The sequence below is a fragment of the Sciurus carolinensis genome, chromosome 14 (assembly GCF_902686445.1).
Source record: "Sciurus carolinensis chromosome 14, mSciCar1.2, whole genome shotgun sequence".
Taxonomy (NCBI): domain Eukaryota; kingdom Metazoa; phylum Chordata; class Mammalia; order Rodentia; family Sciuridae; genus Sciurus; species Sciurus carolinensis.
In genome coordinates, this window is record NC_062226.1 from 5,311 (window position 1) to 24,708 (window position 19,398).

Below are 19,398 nucleotides of genomic sequence, written 5' to 3' on the forward strand. Positions count from 1 at the left end.
GGGCAGGTGGCCAGGGCCAGTCCCTGAAGCCAGGGACCCAGAGGTCCCATCCTGGGAGCCACTGAGGTTCCCAATGAGCCCCTCGGCGGCCTCAGGGGGCAAAACTGAGGCCAGCAGGAAGTGAGAGCCAGGCAGCATGAAACTGGATTTCTGCTTCCTCTAGCACTGACTCTGGGCCCCCCGCAGCCCACCCGCCCTGCACCTGGCACTCACATGGCCCCACCATTGCTGAGGGAGGTGGAACTCTTCTGCCGAAGGAAAACCCGAGCTCCCCGAAGCACAGCTGGCTGCGTCTGCTCCAGGGTGGCCTTCAGGGGATGGAACAGGGACACTGGGCCCATCTGTGAAGGGCACAGGAAGGACTGCTCTGAGGGGCCAGCCTGGTGGACCCTGACAAGCCCTCAGCAGAGCTCTCACACGGATGTGATGGAGGCCAGTTCCCATCCCAGCTCAGCTGAGAGCTCCCTGTCCCACAGTGAGGGGCCCCTTGCTTTCCCTGTTCCACCTCATATCCAAAAAGAGCATGTGCTCAGAGCAGTGGGTGGGGACACTCACACCTCCTCCAGACCTGCCCCCTGAGTGGTTTCAGGAAAGCTCACCACTTCTTAGAGCCAGGGTCCCTACCTACAAGTCAGGGGCCAGACAGACTACAGACAGCAGAGCAGCTTCATCCCCATCAACCACGGGACTGCTGCCTGTACTCTGGGCTGCGTGCATCTGCCAGGGTGCCAGGGCTTGTAGGCAAGAGTGTTGCTTCCTGGAGTCCTGGAGCCAGGTACCTGGGACAAGCCTCCTGGAGCTTGGTGAATCTGGTCTCTTGTGGTTTTGTTCTGTTTGTAGAAGTCAAATATCATCAGCGCTGCATAGACTTTCCCCACCGTCATCTCATCAGCTAGAGAGAAGAGCAGGAGGTTTGGAGGAGAAAGAGCACAGAAGACACAGGCAGAGTGGAATCCCCAACATGGACTTCTGGAAATACCCTCGGGTTGCAGGACTCTCAGGCCACAGGAGCTCGCTCAGCCTTGCACCCTCCAGATGCTGCAGCTGTCCCACCTCGTGTGGGGCTGATGTGTCCCCACCTTCGCTGCACAAGGCCCTCCAAACTAAGCACCTCCTCCTTCATATCCCTAACTAGGATTCCCTTCTGCCATTCCCTGGATGTCTGCAGTACATTCCCACACTAGGTGGACCCCAGACCGCTTCCCACAGTCCCTGAGTCATCCAGTGTCCCTGCTGGGGGGACGTGGAGAGAAGCTCATCTCTGCAAGACAAGGTACCCCTGCCTCCCCCTCCCTGCCTCAGAGGAATGGGGCATTTCCTGCCCTCCCACTCACGCTTGTGGGGTGGCACCAGCAAGTCCAGAGTCTTCTGGGGCAGATTGGCCCACACAGAGGAGATCTCCTTCCTCAGCTCTGCATCACACTGGTGCTGCTTTGCCCCAGCTGGGCAAGGAAGGGAAGACAGATGTTAGAAGCAATCCTGCAACTCCCACTCAGGCAGAATTGGGGAGAGTGGAGGGAAGGCATGGCATGGGGGGAAGACAGGATGCAGAAGGTGCTGGAAGAAAAAGGCATAGGAAGAAGCACCAGTGTAGAGGCTGGCCAGAGCTACCTGGAAAGCATCCAGCCAGCGGGCACGTGTGCGTGTGCTGCATTATGTGCAGTGTGCTGCCTGTGTGAGCAGTGTACTGCACGTGTTTGCACATGTGCTGCTTGTACTCTGGTATGCTACACATATGTATGTGCGCAGTGTGCTGCCTTACTGTGGTGTGCTGCACATGTGCATTGTGTGCTGCATGTGTGTGCACTGTGTGCTACATGTGTGTGCAGTGTGCTACCTGTATGTGCACATGTGTGTGCTGTGTGTAAGCATGTATATTGCACGTGTGCACATGTGTGCAGGGTGCTGCCTGTGTGTGCACATGTGCTGCTCATGTGTGCTATACATGTGAGCATGTGGTGTGCACATGTGTGCAGTGTGCTGCCTGCGTGCACACATGCCACACGTGTGTGGGAGCAATGGGAATATAGAAGGGACACGGTAGCATTCCAATCACTCCATCCACTCATTCAACAATTCTTACTGAGCACCCACTAGATCTCAGGTACTGTTTTTGGTGTCAGGACAGAAAATTAGAAACAAAAACCAAAACAAAACAAAAAGACTACCCTTCTACTGTTTGCTCTCTGTTCTGCAGAACAGTAGCAGGAAGTAAAGAAATCTAGTACACTGGGCAGCAAGAAGTGCCAAGACAGGAAGAGCAAAGTGGAAAGAGGTAAGAAGTCTGCAGAGGGCTAAGTTTTGGACAGGATGATCAGGAAGCTCCCATGAGGAAGGCAGCATGCATGTGAGAGCCCTGAGGGCGGAAAGGGACCTGCAAGTACAAAGGCCTTCATGCCAGCAAGGCAGTACCATGGGGCAGGGTAGGGGGTGGGTGGGAAGCCAGTGGTTCAGTCTTCTTACCCCCAGCTTCACTGAGGCCTGACTCACGTCAATACATTCCATCCTGGTAACTGTGCCATTCTGCATCTGGATGAATGCCCTCTCCACCCTGAAACTAGATGCCCAACAGCCCACACCCCCAGCCACAGAGCTCCAGGACAGTCAGTCCTCAGCTGCCCCAGCCCTATAGTTGCTGATGTTTGAGTCTCGCAGTTCTGCATCCTTCAGAGCATCAATGAGCATCACAAATCTCAGTCTGCAGAATGTTTGAGACTCCTGATAATGTCTGCCCTGATTTTTTTTTTCATTGCCAAATATTATTTCATTGTGTCAATGTGTTGGTGTGCTTCTCCATCTCCAGCTCATGGACAGGTGAGCTGTTTACAGTTCGGAGTAATCATGATAAAGCCATAAACACCTGCATGCAGGTTTTCATCTCCTAAGTGGAAAGGCTGAACCACCTAAGCATCAGCAAACTGTTTGGCAAATGGCTGCACCATTTTGAATTCTCACCAGGAGCACAAAAGAATTTCAGTTGTTTTGCTTAATACTGTCATTTAAAAGAATTTTGGTCATTATAATGGCATGTAATGTCATTTTATTTTTTATTTTTCCAGTTAGATCTCTATATGTGCTTATGTGCTTTCATGTATCTTCTTTGGTGATGCGTCATATCATGTATTCTACCATTATCCCTATGACTGGGTTCTTTCCTCTTTTTCTTTCGTGAGGATGTGCAATGCACACACATTGGCATGGGACTGAACCCAGGGCCTGTGCATGCAAGCATGCACTCTACTACTGAGCCACATCCCCAGCCCTTTTTATTTTTATTTTGAGACAGAACCTCGCTAAGTTACCCAGGCTGGCCTTGAACTAGGGATTATAGGCCTGTGCCCTTGTGCTTGACTGATTTATTTTCTTATTATGACTTGTTTGTTTGTGATTTCAGTTTTTATTAGCCATATCTATTTATCATTAATATAGCACCAAATTGCCTTACAGAAATATTGTGAAAGCTTCCTTTAATTTTAACAGTATTTAAAGTTCACATTTTCTTATACTGTGTATACTCCTCAGTATTATTCATTTTAACTTTTGGCAGTCTTATATGTAAAAATTCTTAATTCTTATAATTTATGCAAGTTTAGGAATTCCCTGTCCATGCCCTTGTCCATTTTCTTATCAGGGTGATTGTTGTTTTATTTATTCTAACTAGTTATCTATGACAGTAGAATACATTTTGACACATCACACATAAATGGAGTATAACTTCCCATTCTTCTGGTTGTAACATGATGTAGAAATCGCACTAGTCATATAGTCATATATGCATTCACTCTACTATCCTTCCTACCCCCACACCCACTCCCCTCCCTTCACTCCCCTCTACCTAATCTAAAGTAACTCTATTTTTCCTTAGTGCCCCCCCTTATTGTGAATTAGGCATCCACATATTAGAGAAAGCATTCAGTCTTTGGTTTTGCTTAACATGATATTCTCCAGCTCCAACCATTTACCTGCAAATGCCATAATTTCATTCTTCTTTAAGGTTGAGTATAGTCCATTGTTTACATATATCACATTTCTTTATCCACTCATCTGTTGAAGGGTATCTAGGTTGTTTCACCAGTTTGGCTATTATGAATTGAGCTGCTATAAACATTGATGTGGCTGCATCACTGTAGTACGCTGATTTTAAGTCTTTGGGTATAACCGAGGAGTGGGATAGCTGGGTCAAATGGTGGTTCCATTCTGTTTCTGAGGAATCTCCATACTGCTTTCCACAGTGGTTGCACCCATCTGCAGTCCCACCAGCAATGTGTGAGTGTTCCTTTTCCCCACATCCATGCCAACACTTACTATTGCTTGTATTCTTGATAATTGCCATTGTGACTGGAGTGAGATGAAATCTTAAGAGTAGTTTGATTTGCATTTCTCTAATTGCTAAAGATGTTGAACATTTTCATCTATTGTTGATGGATTTCTTCTGTGAAGTGTCTGTTCAGTTTGTTAGCCCATTATTGATTGGGTTATTTGTTTTTTTTTGGTGTTGAGCTTTTTTAGTTTTTATAGATCCTGGAAATTAATGCTCTATCTGAGGTGTGTATGACAGGATTTTCTCCCATTTTGTAGGCTCTCTCTTCACATTATTGATTGTTTCTTTTGCTGTGAAGAAGCTTTTTAGTTTGACTCCATCCCATTTATTATTGATTCTCAATTTTACTTCTTGTGCTTATGAATCTTGTTAAGGAAGTCAGGTACTAAGTTGACATGATGAAGATTTGGGCCTACCTTTTCTTTTATTAGGCACAGGGTCTCTATTCTAGTGCCTAAGTTTTTGATCCACTTTGAGTTTTGTGCAGGGTGAGAGATAGGGGTTTAATTTCATTTTGTTACATATGGATTTCCAGTTTTCCCAGCACCATTTGTTGAATAGGCTATCTTTTCTACAATGAATGTTTTTTTGGCACCTTTGTCTAGTATGAGGTAACTATTTATGTGGGATTTCTGTGTGTCTTCTATTCTGTACCATTAGCCTACATGTCTATTTGGTGCCAATACCATGCCATTTTTGTTGCTATGGCTCTGTGGTATAGTTTTGAGGTCTGGATTATGATGCTTCCTGCTTCACTTTTCTTGCCAAGCATAACTTTGACAATTCTGGGTCTCTTATTTTTCCAAATGAATTTCATGATTGTTTTTTCTATTTCTATGAAGAATGTTGTTAATTTTTTTATTGAGATTTTTGTAATATATTATAACATTCTTATATCAGATACGCATTAAGCAAATATCTTCTCTAAGTCTTAGGTTTGTCTTTTATTTTCTTAAATATCTTTTCTTTTCTGGCAGTGCTGGGGATGAAACCCAGGGCCTTGCACATAACAACCTAAGTGCTCAACTGCTAAGCTATATCCCCCGTCCCTTAAATATCTTTGGAAGACCAAAAGTTTATTTATTTTTGAGACAAGGTCTCACTGTGATGCCCAGGCAGGCCTTGAACTCAGGACCCTACTGCCTTGGCTTGTAAGTTGCTGGAATTACAGGTGTGCAGCACCTTGTACAACTAAAATTTTATTTTGGAATTGGATGATTTTTTTTAACAATAGAGATTGAATCCAGGGTTTCACACATACTAGGCAAGCTCTACCACTGAGTTATGTCCCAGCCTAAAAGTTTTAATTTTAATGAAGTTGTTTATCAACTTGTTTCTTTATGGTGGATGTATTTTTGTGTGTAAGAAATCTTTGCATAACTCAAAGTTGCCAACATTTTTTCCCAGAAGTTTTATAATTTGAGATTGTACATTTGTCTATGACCCATTTCAAGTGCTGTGGGTTGAATTGTTCTCCCCACAAACTCATATGAAAAGCCTCATTACCAATGTTACCATGTTGGAAGATGAGACCTGTCACAAGGTAATTAGTACTAAATGAGGGCCTCCAGGTGGGGCCCAACCCATAGGGTCTATGTCCTTATAGAAAGACCCCAGAGAGGGCACGTGTATTTTCTCTCACCTTGTGCAGAGGAAAAGCCATGAGGTGACAGCAAGAAGACAGCCACCTGCAAACCAGAAGAGGAGTCCTCAGAACAAAGCCTACCCTGCCTGCACTTGGATCTTAGATCTCACAGCCTCCAGAACTATGAGAAATAAATTTCTGTTGCTTAAGCTGCCCAGTCTTTGGTATTACGTGCTGGCGGCCTGAGTATATGAAGACAGTGTGAGTCAAGAATGTTTTCATGTTGCATGTAGTGGTCTGAATTCTTCCAGCAGTATCTGTTAGGAATGATGATCTTCTCCCCTTTAAGTGCCTCTGCAAACTTTGTTGAGAATCAGCTACCATATGAGTGAGTTATTCTGCCCATGGTTCTGTGTTTCCACCCTTTCATCCACACCTGGGTCAGTCTGCTTGTAGAAAAAGGGCAAGTTTTGAACTCTGTTCTTCATTTTGAAAACTATCATTCAGGTTCTTTTGTTTTTCTTATAAACTTTGGATTTGATTTGTAAATTACTACCAAGAAGCTATTAATTTTAATGATTAATGTAGGGAGAACTGATATCCCGGCAACACTGAGTCTTCACAGGTCCATGAACATCACACAGGATGCTCCATTTCTTTAGGTTTTTCAATTCCTCTTATGAACGGTTTCAATTGATAGTACATGCATCCTGCACGAAGAGTCTAAGTGATTCATGGGTTGTGGGGCTACTTTCACAGGTCCTTTGCTTCCATTTCAGCTGCTCGCTGCCCAAGAGACACACATGACCTTTGTACACTGGCCTTGCATCCCAGAAGCCTGTTACGTTCACCAGTTTCAGTAACTTTTAAAATAGATTCTTTGGGATTTTTTGCAAGGTAATCATGCCCATGTGGTGAACACAGGGACTTCCATCTCTTGCTCTCATTCTTCTTCTTGCTTTAGCACAGTGGCTGAGACCTCATCTGACTGTAGATCTCTGCTTCCATCCTGTTCCTAGGAGGGGAAGAATCTGTGTTTCTTTGTTAAATATGGCACTAGCTGACATTTTCCCATAGATATCCTTTATCGTGTCTGTGGAGTGATATGATAGGATTGATGGAGATTTCTTTCTGAGCTTACATAGAAATTTTTATCATGAATTAATGTTGAATTTTGTCATGTGCTTCTTCTCTGTGACTACTGGTACCTTATAGTTTTAATTGTTTGATGTGGTAAATTACATTCATTGAGTTTGAACACCAAACCGGCCTTGCATTCCTGCAATAAACCCCAACTATGTCATTACGCATTGGCTTCTTTATGTATTGCTAGATTCTGTTTGATAAAGTTGTGTTGAAGATTTCTTGTATCTCTGTTCATGAGGTATATGGGTCTGCAAATTATTTTTGTGTCACATCATTGGTTTCAGTATCAAAGTAAAGTCATTTAAAATAGGGTGGGAAATACTCTTTCTTTTTCCATCTTCTGGAGGAGCCTATAGGATTAGCCAAAGTCTAAACATTTCTCACTAAAAGTATGGTAGACTTGACTAGTGCACCATCCAGGTCTGGAATTTCTCTGTTGGAAGGCTGCTGACTATTAGTTTATTTAACACGAATAGTATCACTGAGGTTATCTATTCTTGAAAGAGCTTGGTAGTTTGTGTTTTCAAGGAATTTTTCCCTTTCACCTAAGTTGTTGAATTTATTGATGTGATGTGAATTGTAATATTACGTTGCTGTCCTTTTACTGTCAATAGGATCCACAGCAATGCCCCTCTTTGTTCCTTACATTGGTCATCTGCAGCTTCTCTCTTCTTTGTCAGAGGAAGAAGAGAGCCCATCTACTGTACTGGTTTTTCCCTGATCATTCAGGTTGTCATGCTGAAGGGCAGATGCAGATCAGCTCGAGGCTGCAGCAGTATATTAGGAGTTGACTGGCTGGGACCAGAGCTGGCAGTTGGCAGAGAGACAGAAGTAAGTGCCTTCTGGACATATTCTGAAGGCAGAGTCAAGAAGATATGATACAAGATCCGACACAAATCCAATATGAAATAAGGAGAAAAGGCAATAAGGATGACTCCAAGGTTTGGCTAGGAAGTGGAGGAACAAGTTTCTACTGAAGAGGCCAGGAGGCTGTGAGGCCTGGAGCTGAGGTTATGGGAGTCAGCTGTGCAGCACAGGCTGGGCTTCCAGGTGACACAGTAACTTGAGGAACACTCAGGTGGACCAAAATACAAGACTCGATTCCTAAGATGAAAAGCCCTGGGAATAGGTGAGGTGGTGAAGGAGCAAGTGGAGACAATGCTTTCGGGGCAAAGAGAATGCTTTGAGGCCAACTTGCCATTCAGAGTGGGGGGAGGTAAGAGAATATGAGAGATGCAGACGGTTTCAAACAGAAGGGGTGGGAATGGAGGAAGGCTGCGGACAGGGCCACAGGGTGAGCACTGAGAACCAACCTCTGAGTTCCTCAACATGACACAGATCCAGCAAAGAGTGGGGCATGAGCCCAACCGTGGACTGGGAAGGAGAATCAGACAGCAGAGACCAGCATAGGGAGCTGGCTACTAAGAAGGAAGGAATCAACAGAGGGGAAAAAGCAGAAGTCTTTAAAGGAAGGAGAAATTGTTACAAGTAACCCAGTAGAGGGAAAAGTCCGCAAGGCAAAAAACAGAGCATGCGTGGGATGTCCCGAGGAGATGGTGAGAGGGGACCTGTGCGCAAGGCCTGGCCTCCACGCCTCAGAGCAAGAAAGGACAGAGTCCCAGGCAGAGACGCCAGGCAGGGCAGGGGCAGAGGTCCCCTCTGGTGCTCCAGGCTCTCCGTGAAGGAGAAGGGAGCAGAGGACAGCACAGCCTGGGTTGGGCCATGTCTGGTTACCACTGCTGGCTCGGAGCGACATGGGCAGGTTATTCCATTTCACTGTACCCTGGCCTCCTGCCAGAAGGCGGAGTCACTCCAGTGCCCATGTGCAGACACTACCAGGAGCTAGAGCTGCGGCTTGGTGCAGCTGTCCCTCTAGACAGAGCCACCCGCCCTTCTCCCACATCACCTGGGGCTGGCTCTCTAGATGGGGGTGACAGTCTGCCCTCCCTCCTGAGACCTCACCTACCTGGGGCCAGCTTGATCTCCAGTGCAGTTCGAATAAGGGCCATCAGCGTGGATGTGAAGTGCACCGTCATGTCCTCACTGGAGATGGGCATGTTCATGCGAACCAGGCGCTGGGGACGAGTGGGGGTAGGTCAGGGCCAGGTGCAGTGGGGTCAACCCACCCCAGGACTATGCAGTGCTCAGAGTCCATGGAGGCCTGCTGGGTCCCCTGAGGTGGTCCCTGCAGGTGCCTGGGCAAAGCGAGTCTGGGTGGATGGGAGTTTTGCCAGCATTCACACTCACCTTTGGTCCTACCCTCATCTGAGCTAAGGATTCTCCTGGCTGCAGAAAAGCAGGAACTCAAGTAAGGATATGGGGCCCAGCCAGGAGCCAGGGCCCTGGGGTGGACAGGGACACCCTCAGTCAGAGGGATCTCTGTCCACCACCCAAGGATAGAAAAGGGCTTCTGGCCTTGGCTGAGGAGGGTCCAAGACTGAGGCCTCTAGGATGGTTTCACAGGAGGGGAGCTCCTGTCCTTCACTCTGCCATCTCTCCTCTTCCCTCTGCAGCTGGGTTATCCAGATGGCCCTGAGTGTTGCTCTGAGACCCAGCTAGCAGTGAGCACCCCTCAAGGGGTGGCTTTAACTCAGGCCCAGCAGGGCTCCACCTCTTACCACCCAGCCAGGGCCCGGGAAGATACGCTCAGTGCCACTGGAAGGCAGAGAACATCTTGGCTCAAGGCAGCGAGAGAAGCCCTCAAGATCAGCCCCTTCCAGTTGGAAGGACCCAAAATAGAAGGCACTGCATAGGGCTTCTGGGATCCTCCAGCCACAGCCTGGTGGCAAGGAACACTCTGTCCCTCTCCCCCAATAGGGTGGGGCCCTTTCCTTCTCTGGTTTTTAGGGTAGAGCAGCCGCAGACAGGCATCTACAGTATGCAGTGTGGTCCTCTGGGCTGGGTCCACAGCTGATCAGAGCCTCAGGCACTGAGAGTTGAGGAGGCCTAGAGGAAAAATGGGGAATCGGGTGCATCTGGGGAGACTCGTTAGATGGATGCTGCAAGCACCCTGACCACGCTGTCCATGGCATGCGATGGGGGCTGGAGACAGGAGCTCCTTGCCGCGGTGTGCACCCTTTGGCAGCATGGTCCCTTAGCTCCTTCCCTGGGGAAGGCTACGCAGCCCTGACCCCAGCATCCTAGCCCTGCATCCTGAGACCTCAGTATGACAGAGGTGGGCAGAGGGACTGAAGACAAAAGCCAGGCTGTCCCCCGAATGCTGGCAAAGCCCCAATTGGCACATCCAGCCATGGTTTCAGGACCTCACACAGCATGTGTGCTGCTCACCAGGCGAAACCTACTTCCCAGAGCATGGCGTCCCTGCAGACCAGCACCGATGGCAGTGCGAGAGGCCAAGGAATTCCTCTCCCAGGGAGGGGAGTCAGGATGGAGTGAAAGAGGAGCAAGCAGATGGTTTCCAAGAGGGGAGAGCTCCGTCCAGGGCACTCGAGGGCTGCCCTCACCAGGGATCCCACTGCCTACCCCCGGCCCCCCAAGGGCCAGAGGCCTCCAGGAAGTAGAGGAGCAAGTTCAGGGCAAACAGGTGTCAGTTCCCTCCCCAGCTCCCCGGGGCTATTCATTCCCACCCGGAAGCCTCCCGTGGTCTCCCCACATCCAGCTGGCAAGGCTGGGCAGGGCCTCACAACCTGCCACCCAGCTCAGCATTGATGCGGACAGAGCTCTCCCTCCTAGGGTCACGGCTATAGCCTTGCATGCAGGGCCTCTGGCAGGTACAACCCACATGCGAGTCAGGGGTAGGGCAGGGGCCTCTGTGTGTGGCTGGGAGGAGCTGCTCAGCTACCACAGGCTGCTCTGAATCAGGTGGTAGATGAAGACCTGGAATGGGGCACAGAGACAGGGCGGACAGGAGATGCCCATGAACTGGGGGATCTCTTATGGGCAGCTCCCTCAGACAGAGGGAGACACAGGCCACCCCTGTTAGCTGGAAGCAATGGGGCCCCTCCTGGGATGGGTGGGTGATTGACAGTGGCATGGGCAGGGGGAGGAAGCTTGACCTGCCCAGCCTCAGGGGGGAGCCTGGGAGGCACCCTCGCTCCATCCTTTCCTTACAACTTGGCCACCTTGACTCCAGGTCTAGAGAATGTGCTGCTCCTGCAGTGGCTGCTGAAAACCCAAGACTGATGGCAAATGCCCCTTAAACCCTTTCTTTTCTGACACCAGAGTGCTTCCCTCCCACCATGGAGCCCAGGAAGCCCCTGGGCTGGGAACCTGCACTTGATGAGTTAGGCAGGCAGGTATGTGCAGAAGCACCAGAGGTGCTGCAGTCCCCCACTATGCCCAGGGCCCGACTGAGGGCCTGACACTGTCTCCCATACCAGGGCCTAGGGAACAGGGCAGCCAGGGTGGCTCTGAGCCCAGAATGAAAATAAACTCTGTCCAAGAAACTGGTCTGTCCCCTCATTCCTAGGAAGGGAAGGGAAGGAGGAAGGGCAGGGGATGAGGTGGGCTCTGGCTTCATCTTCCTGAGCCTCTCTGGGGCTGTCAGCAGAGGGGGCAGCCAGCACTGTGAACCCTGGACCAGTGCAGAGACATGGTGGTGGCCATGTCCCTTTGTCTGGGAGGGGAGCAGAGAGGGAATGGGGTAGAGAAGACTGGGACAGGGAGGCAGCTGGGTGCAGACAGCCAACAAGCCCTGAGAAAGCAGACAGGAGAGCCCGCGAGCACCCTGTGGCTGAAGGCCCCCGGCAGGCCCAGCCTGGCACAGATAGCTCTGGGGGTGGCAGGCTCAGGGTCTACCTTGTATGCAACTCGAGCAGGGCACTTCTTCCCCAGCCCCAGAGGCGGGGACATGTGTTTCAGCATCTCAAACATGTCATTGTAACTGATGCGCCCACTGGAAACCAGTCCCAGAGAGGCCCAGGCACAGTGAGTGGTCCACAGGAGGAGGCACAGCAGGAGGGGCAGAGCAGGGAGCAGGGGCAGGGGAGGAAGCAGACAAGAAAACAGATCCAGTTAATCAGTGTCGGGTTAAACACCCAAAACCAAGAGGCAAAGTGAGGGCTCTCTCTGCTTGACTGGACCCTGCGGCCCCACCCCAGCCTCACCTCCTCACTCCAGCCCCACGCAGGACAGCGGGCAGGGTGACATCTGAGCTAATGAACATGGAGGGGGAGGGCTGCATCGGGGCGGCTTGGGCTGTGAATCTCTGGTTTACTCTTTTAGAACACAGATAAGGCCAAATCAGAAAGTGCTATTTCACCATGCAGGAAGAGCTGCAGAGCCCTGTGGAGGCGTCGCTGTGGCTCAGAGCCACAGCAGCTACCGCCACTGCCACAGCAGACTGGCTCCCGAGTGAGACTAGAGGTAGAGTGAAGAAGATCCACGACCGACCAGGAAACTAGAGAGGGAGCCTGGAAGCTCTATAGACAAACTTGACCCTGGGGCAAGTCCTGCTCCAAGCCCAGAGACGCCCGAGGCGACCCGGGCATGGCTGCTGCTGGGGTCAGGGCTGGGTAGGGACGAGACTGGGTGGGGAGCAGCTGGGCAGGCGTGGCCTGGTGCCACACTTGCACCATCTGACAGCGTAAGTCCAGACCAACAGGCAGGCAAGCCTCCTGGGGGGCCTGGGACCCAAGGCTCAGGCTCGGAGGTGTCTGGGGGCTCGTGATGGAGTGTTCCCCAAGCAAAGAGGCCACTGGGCCGGGGGCCTCCCTCAGCCCTTTGGTGCCTGCTCCTGGGCTTGGGGTCCCAGAGGCACAGCAGGTTCAGATCCAGCCTCTCTCGGGCAGGTGGGTCTGCCCCCTGTGCTCTCTCCCCACAGTTCCAGGCCAGGGCACTTCTCCACTGTGCTGAGCAGATCCATCTAGAGGCGATGCGGGTAGGCTTGTCTGTGGGCCCCACTCTACCTCTGCCCTTTCTCCAAACCCCAGAGAACCAGAAACCTCACAGGAACCAGAGGGGCAGCTGCTCCTGTTTACTAGTGTCCAAGATCCCTCCCCTGGGCCCTGAGTCTGGCCTATCTGACCATCAGCCCACCCGCGAGAGCCTGGAGGAAAACCCTGGATGAGGCGGCTGCATCCTGGTGCAGATGACTCTGACCTCAGAGCCCACCCAGTGGCTGATCCTGGCCAACATGGCCTGACCAGAAAGCTTTCTGTGCACTCTCCAAAAGCTGCCTGCCCCCAGCCAGTTGGAGGGATCAGGGAGATTGACGGGGAACCAAAGCGTCGAGGAGGCCAGAGTGCGGGGCAGGGCAGGGTAGGTGAGGTGTCATCATTCCCAAACCAGGCAGGGAGTGTGTGCTGTGTTTGCAATTCGGCAGGGAAGTATGTCGGATGGAGGCTCTGAAGTTGCAAACCTTGTAGGCCAACCTACGAGGGCAGTTCTTCCCTAAGCCAACGGGTGGCGCAATACAACGCAACAAACTGTACATATCCTTATAATGAATCCGGCAACTGGAAAGGAAATGTCACAGGTTATGGCAACAAAGGCACGGTGCAGCCCGACCCACCCACCCACCCAGCACGAGGGGAGGACGCAGCCCTGAGCAATAGTGATGGAGGCGGAGAGTGTAGCCGGGCAGGTCAACTGCTGCTGGCCTGGTGTTTGGGGTTCCCCAGGAGGTGTGTCAATCCAGAATAATTTCTAGAGAGAATTCTGCAGAGTATTCTGCAGCAGTAGAACACAGCCACACCCACAGGCCCACACTGAGCCCCACTCTGCACACTGTGCCCCCTGTGCTTGGTGGGTCTCACCTGGGCTTACCCTCCCTGTCTCTGTTTGGCCCTCTTACTCCCTGAGTGCTGGAGCCACTCTTCACAAGTCTCTCTCCACCCTGGTCCCTCTGTTTCTCCAACACAGCAACCTGAGGGGCATGTTGCCCTGGAACCTGCTGGTCCAGCTAAAGACACCCTCCTCCAGGGCTAGCAACCCTGGACCACCACTGCTACCTTCCTTCCCTACGATGCAGTTCCCTCTGACCAATCAGTTCCAAGTCATGTCAAATTTGCTTCTGGAAGAAGGAAGAAAGAGAAACTCCCACTCTGGTCTCATTCGAGGTGCTTGCTCATCTTTGGACCCTAGTTACCATTGCAGGGGGACTGGGTACACCCGGGGTTGCTTAGCCTCAGGACTGCCCCTGCCTATCAAATCAATCAGATGCCACCAGATGAAAAGCTTGGGTCCCTGATTCAAGTTTGCCCACTATCTATAGAATAAAATCAAAGCAACTTGCTAAACCCAATTTCAAGTCCTTTCTCAGCCTTTCCCAGCCTTCCTCCCAGCCCCTTTGTAATACATTCCCCACTGGAGACTGGCACAGCCCACCTGGCCTTCCCACCCTCTGCTCCCACCCTTCCCTCTCCTCCACCCATCTTGCTCAGGTAGTATGCCACCTTTCCTCCTCAGAAACGCCTGGCCTCCAGCGAAGGCCAGTGTCTCCCTCTGAGTAGCCTGGCTGACACTCTGATTGCTTCCTCTCTCGACCCCCGCCCAGCACACAGCTATGATCCAGAAACGTTCACTGGCAGAGGGATGAACATAAAACAAGCAGATTGATCATTCCAAGAAACATGACTGTGATTCTCCTCTCGAATCTCCACAGTTCACACAAGTGCTGAGGCAACAAAGGAGACTGAGAAAGGCAGAGCCAGAAATCAACAGCCTGTGCCTTCCTTGCCTCCCACAGCATGCACACACTCACACACATGCACACACAGCCGTGTGCACATGACAGTCAATGAACTCACATACCCACACTCACAGCATGTGCATGAGCATGTGAACACCCCACATGTGCACACATAGGCATGTACACACAAACATGCAGTTGCCTTGCACACAAACACTCATGTGCACACATACACTCACAATCACATGTATGCCCCAAACATGCACATGTACACATATTTGTGTGAACACACATCGCATACATAGTGTACATGGGCTCACACATGCACACATATATACCCGTGCATTTGCACACATGAGCACAAGTCTGTGCTTGTGCATACAAACCTAGCCACACACATGCACATACGTGCATTCACTAATGTTGGGAAATTTAATAAAGTTTTGTTACAGTTTCAAAGTTTCTCCCAAAACAACACAAGGAGACATCTAAGTGATCACCAGGGAAATAAGGTAACCACATGCCTGCATCTGTTGTGGAGGCTACTGAAGGCCAAGGGCCCTCTGCTCTGCCAGAAGTGGATCCAGACCCAGGCTGCCCAGCCATGGCTGAAGGGCTATTGGCCTCCTCAGGCGGTCTGGAGGCACCTGGCACCCATGAGGGCAGTCCCATGTGTTGCCTACCAAGCATGTCTGCCCTTGGGGTTCCTGGTCTTGCCCATTATCTGGTGTTATTTGTGCCACTCTGGGATGTGGCTCAGGCTCTGCTGTCTACTCCTCCACTGGACTTTCTTTACCATATCCCACCTGCCCACACCTTCCAGAGTTCCATGTTCCCAAACTCTGGGACTTGAGAGACAGTCTGAGTCCTTGCTGTTCATAGTCATAAAGCTGTATGGGCTCACATCCACTTTCTGTGTGCATTACTTCTGTTCTTGCCTATGGCTGACTGTGGAAGACCTGGTTGTCATTTCCTGCTGGTTGGCTTCATCCTTCAATGCAGATTACATCACATAAAGTATGCTATGCATTATTTTGTCTTGTTTTTGCAGTACTGAGGAGTGAACTCAGGGTGCTCCACTACTGAACTACATCCCCAGTCCCTGACCTGAGACAGGGCCTTGCTAAGTTGCTGAGTCTGGCCTTGAACTTGACTTTACCTGCCTCAGCCTTCCAAGCTGCTGGGATTATAGGAGTGCACCCAAGAAAGTATCTGTTTTCTGCAACACACTCCTGTTTGGAGAACATCCAGAAATGGCAGTAACTCCTGAGGCCACCAACCTGGATGATCTTCCTGGAGCACTCCCACACCATGCTTGAGGTGGAGTCTCCAATGCCCTGCCTGGCAAGGTTCAGTCTCCAGGTCATGGACCCTGAGACTGTGCACTCCAGAAAGAGTCTGAGGCATTGAGGACAAAGATATGGGTGCAAGAGAAACAACATGGCTCTACAAAGCCACAGGAATGGGTGCGTGCAGAATAGAATACAAGTAGTCGCTATGCTGCTTCTACACTGTGAAAACCCTTAAATCTCTCCTTAAGATAGAATATACACAAGGGGATGCTGTGGGCTCAGAGGAGCCTGGGCAGGAGCAGCCAGTGTTCCAGAGTACCTGACGACATGGTGGCTGCAGAACTAGCCTAGATGAGGAGGGCCACATGTCGTACCCCCATCCTCTCTGTGATGGGGGTGCTCTCCAGAGGCTGAGTGAGAAGGGCTGAAGGAGTTCCATCAAGCCCTCTTTCAAGTTAGGGAAAAGCAAGCAGAGCCTGCTCCATGGAGCACAGGACCAACACCCTAGGAGCTGACCACTTCCTCCAGACTCTCCTACAACCAGAGGCCAAGCACACGCCTGTGTGAGGCAGAAGTGGTCCCCCTGGGGAGCTGCCCCATTCCACAAACTTGTCATCCCCATAGAGCATGGGAAGAGAGTGTCACCACCCATTGACAACCACCCCTTCAGTCCACAGCATGGCTCCTGAGCAATCAAAGTAAGCCAGGGACAGGCAGGCGTCCTGGGACCAGCAGCCAGGGCTCCCCACCCTTCTCCTGCCTCCTATCTTGCAAGGAACAGCTTTCAGGAACTACTGCTGGAGTGGAGCAAGTAAGTGAACAAGTGAGGGAGGGAGGGAGCAGGGGGATGAGAAAATGAATGCCAGTGGATGAAGAGAGTCATGAATGAGTGAGTGAGCAGGGGAGCAGGTGAGGGAGGAGGGAGCAGGTGGGGGAGGGAGGGAGCAGGTGAGTGAGTGAATAAGACAGTGGATGAAGAAAGGAATGAGTTTGTGGTGAACAAGTGTTGAGTGAGTGGTGAATAAATGCCCGTGGACAGGTGGAGAGCCTGGTACTCTGCTTGCTTCCCTCCTGACTGTGGTCTTGCCCTGGGGGCACAGCAGGGGTGTACAGGGCTCTTCCAATGCATGGGTGCAGCAGGGTCTCCAATGACTTCACCTTCTGACCCACACCCTCCCCATCAGAGTCTTGCTCCACCTGGAAACCAAGCACATCTCTTTCATGTAACCATCCCACCTTAATAAAAGGTCTTAAATATACTAGAACCTTCCTGGTAGCTCTTCTGATTTCAATGAAAGATCACCAAGTGCCCACTATGTACAATCAGGGCTGGGGCAGAGGTATACCTTGGTTCCTCTTTCCAAGGGAGAAGACAAAGAGGAAGACCCTGAGCCCCTGGGGTGGGGTCATAGGGACACGACATTATTTCTGCTCTCAAAGCCCTCCAAGCATCGCACCATGGTGTGGCCATGCTGCCTCCATGCACCCTTCACAACAGGCCTTAGGGAAAAGCAGGAAAGCCTGTGCACTGGGAGCACAAGCCTCACAGATCCCTTGAAACCTTACACAACCCATGGCACAGGTGCCCACCTGAGGGCCCAACTGAGGGCTTCAGAGTCCATGTCTCTGCCCAGAGTTGCTTCAAGGCATATAAGACCAAAAAAGAAAGGACACCTGGAGGAAACATCAGCACCATCCTGAGCACCAACCAACACCTGAAGGGGCATTCAGATGAGACATGTCCAAAGCCACCCAGCCCTGTCCTGAGAGCCATGGGTGGGGGCACCCCTAAGACCACAGAACACTGGGGCTCACTTACCACGCAGCTGGGTCGTACTCAGCCCAGACCCGAATGAACTCGTCCAGGTGGTGAGGCCCAAGGATGGAAGAGTCCCGCGTTAGGTACTCAAAATTGTCCATGATCACAGCCACAAACAGATTCAACATCTGCGGGACAGGGAAGAGAAGAGGCAATGGGCAGACTGTAGCCCTCTCGCCACCCTCATCCTTTGGGCAGTCTGTGCATGCAACCACGAGGACAGCAGTGATCACTCTGCTTCACCCAACTCCACACCCGGCCTGCTCCAGCCTGGGACTGGGGATGCCAGTCCTGCGCTGGGCTTCTGGGCCCCCAGGGTTCTCGATCCTACACATTTAGCCAGCATTAGTCTGCTGGCAGCTCCGTTCTCTCCTTCTGTTGCCTTTTCCTAACTCAGGTCCCATAACCTCCTGCCTGTTGTCCATCCTGCCGTCCATTATCTGCCCAGCACTACCATGGTCATCATCCCCTCAGGCTGCCTTCCCTGAAAGCAGTGACTTGGGCGTTAGGAGGTTGGGCACCACAAGGCAACAGTTTGTGGGGATTTGTTCCTAATTAACTTGAAATTCACACAATAAGCAACTAATCATTTTAAAATATACAATATAATGCAATCATAATGTTGCACAACCATCTCTCCAAATTTAAAAGATGTTATAACTGCTGAAAGACAAAGAATACCCATCGAGTAATCACCCCTCATTCCTCCCTCCCCCATCCCTCGCAGCCACCAATCTCCTTCTGTCTCAATGGATGTGTTTATCCTGGTTATTTCATATGAAAGGATTCACAAAATATGTGATATTTTATTTTTATTTCTTCAGATATGAGTAATTTTAATCAATTTAAACAATGCTAAATTTTCTCTAATAATATATCACTAGTATTTTATTTTACTGGTACATCATCATTTTACATAATGATAGGGTTTGCTGTCCCATGTTTGCACATGCACATAATACAGCAATACAATTTCCCTAGTATTTCTCCTTTACCTCCTTCTTTCCTCCGCTGGTCCCTTTTCTCTACTCTACTGATCTCCTTTCAATTTTCATGAGAGCCCACCATCACTTTTTTCCCCTTATTCTCCTCTAGCTTCCACATATGGAAGAAAACATCCAACACTCGACCTTCTGAGTTTGGCTATTTTACTTAAGATAATATTCTCAAATTCCATCCATTTTTTCTGCAAATGACAAAATTTCATTTTTCTTTATGGTTGGATAAAACTCTATTGTGTATTCATACCACATTTTCCTTATCCATTCATCTGTGATGGACACCTAGACAGGTTCCATAGTTTGGCTACCGTGAATTGTGCTCCTATAAACATGGTCACACACATATCACGATAATATGATGACTTTAATTCTTCAGGATAAAAACTGAGTAGTGGTATAGTTGGGTCATAGAGTAGTTTCATGCCTAGTCTTTTGAGGAACCCCATACTGATACAGTGGTTGTACTAATTTACACTCCTGCCAACGGTGTAGAAGTGTTCCTTTTTCTCTGCATCCTCTCCAGCATTTGGTATTTGTATTCTTGATGGGTGTCATTCTAACTGGAATGAGATGAAATCCACATACTTTTGATTTGATAAATATGTTGAACATTTTTTCACCAGTCATATTTCTTCTTCTGAGA

At 50.0% G+C, this 19,398-nt stretch overlaps 1 protein-coding gene across 1 annotated transcript in view; it reads right to left on the bottom strand.

Moving 5' to 3' along the window:
* Nucleotides 1-213: 213 nt before the first annotated feature.
* The window catches only part of Cacna1b (calcium voltage-gated channel subunit alpha1 B), a gene marked incomplete at its 3' end in the record, with an annotated part of 192,520 nt that continues 173,335 nt past the window's right edge, over nucleotides 214-19,398 (bottom strand). The window contains exons 38-43 of the mRNA XM_047525413.1: nucleotides 17,755-17,882; nucleotides 11,811-11,907; nucleotides 9,019-9,127; nucleotides 1,335-1,442; nucleotides 780-892; nucleotides 214-341 (exon numbers count right to left, since the gene is read on the bottom strand). Coding sequence (XP_047381369.1) covers nucleotides 214-341; nucleotides 780-892; nucleotides 1,335-1,442; nucleotides 9,019-9,127; nucleotides 11,811-11,907; nucleotides 17,755-17,882 — 683 coding nt within the window. The remainder of the gene's footprint in view (nucleotides 342-779; nucleotides 893-1,334; nucleotides 1,443-9,018; nucleotides 9,128-11,810; nucleotides 11,908-17,754; nucleotides 17,883-19,398) is intronic.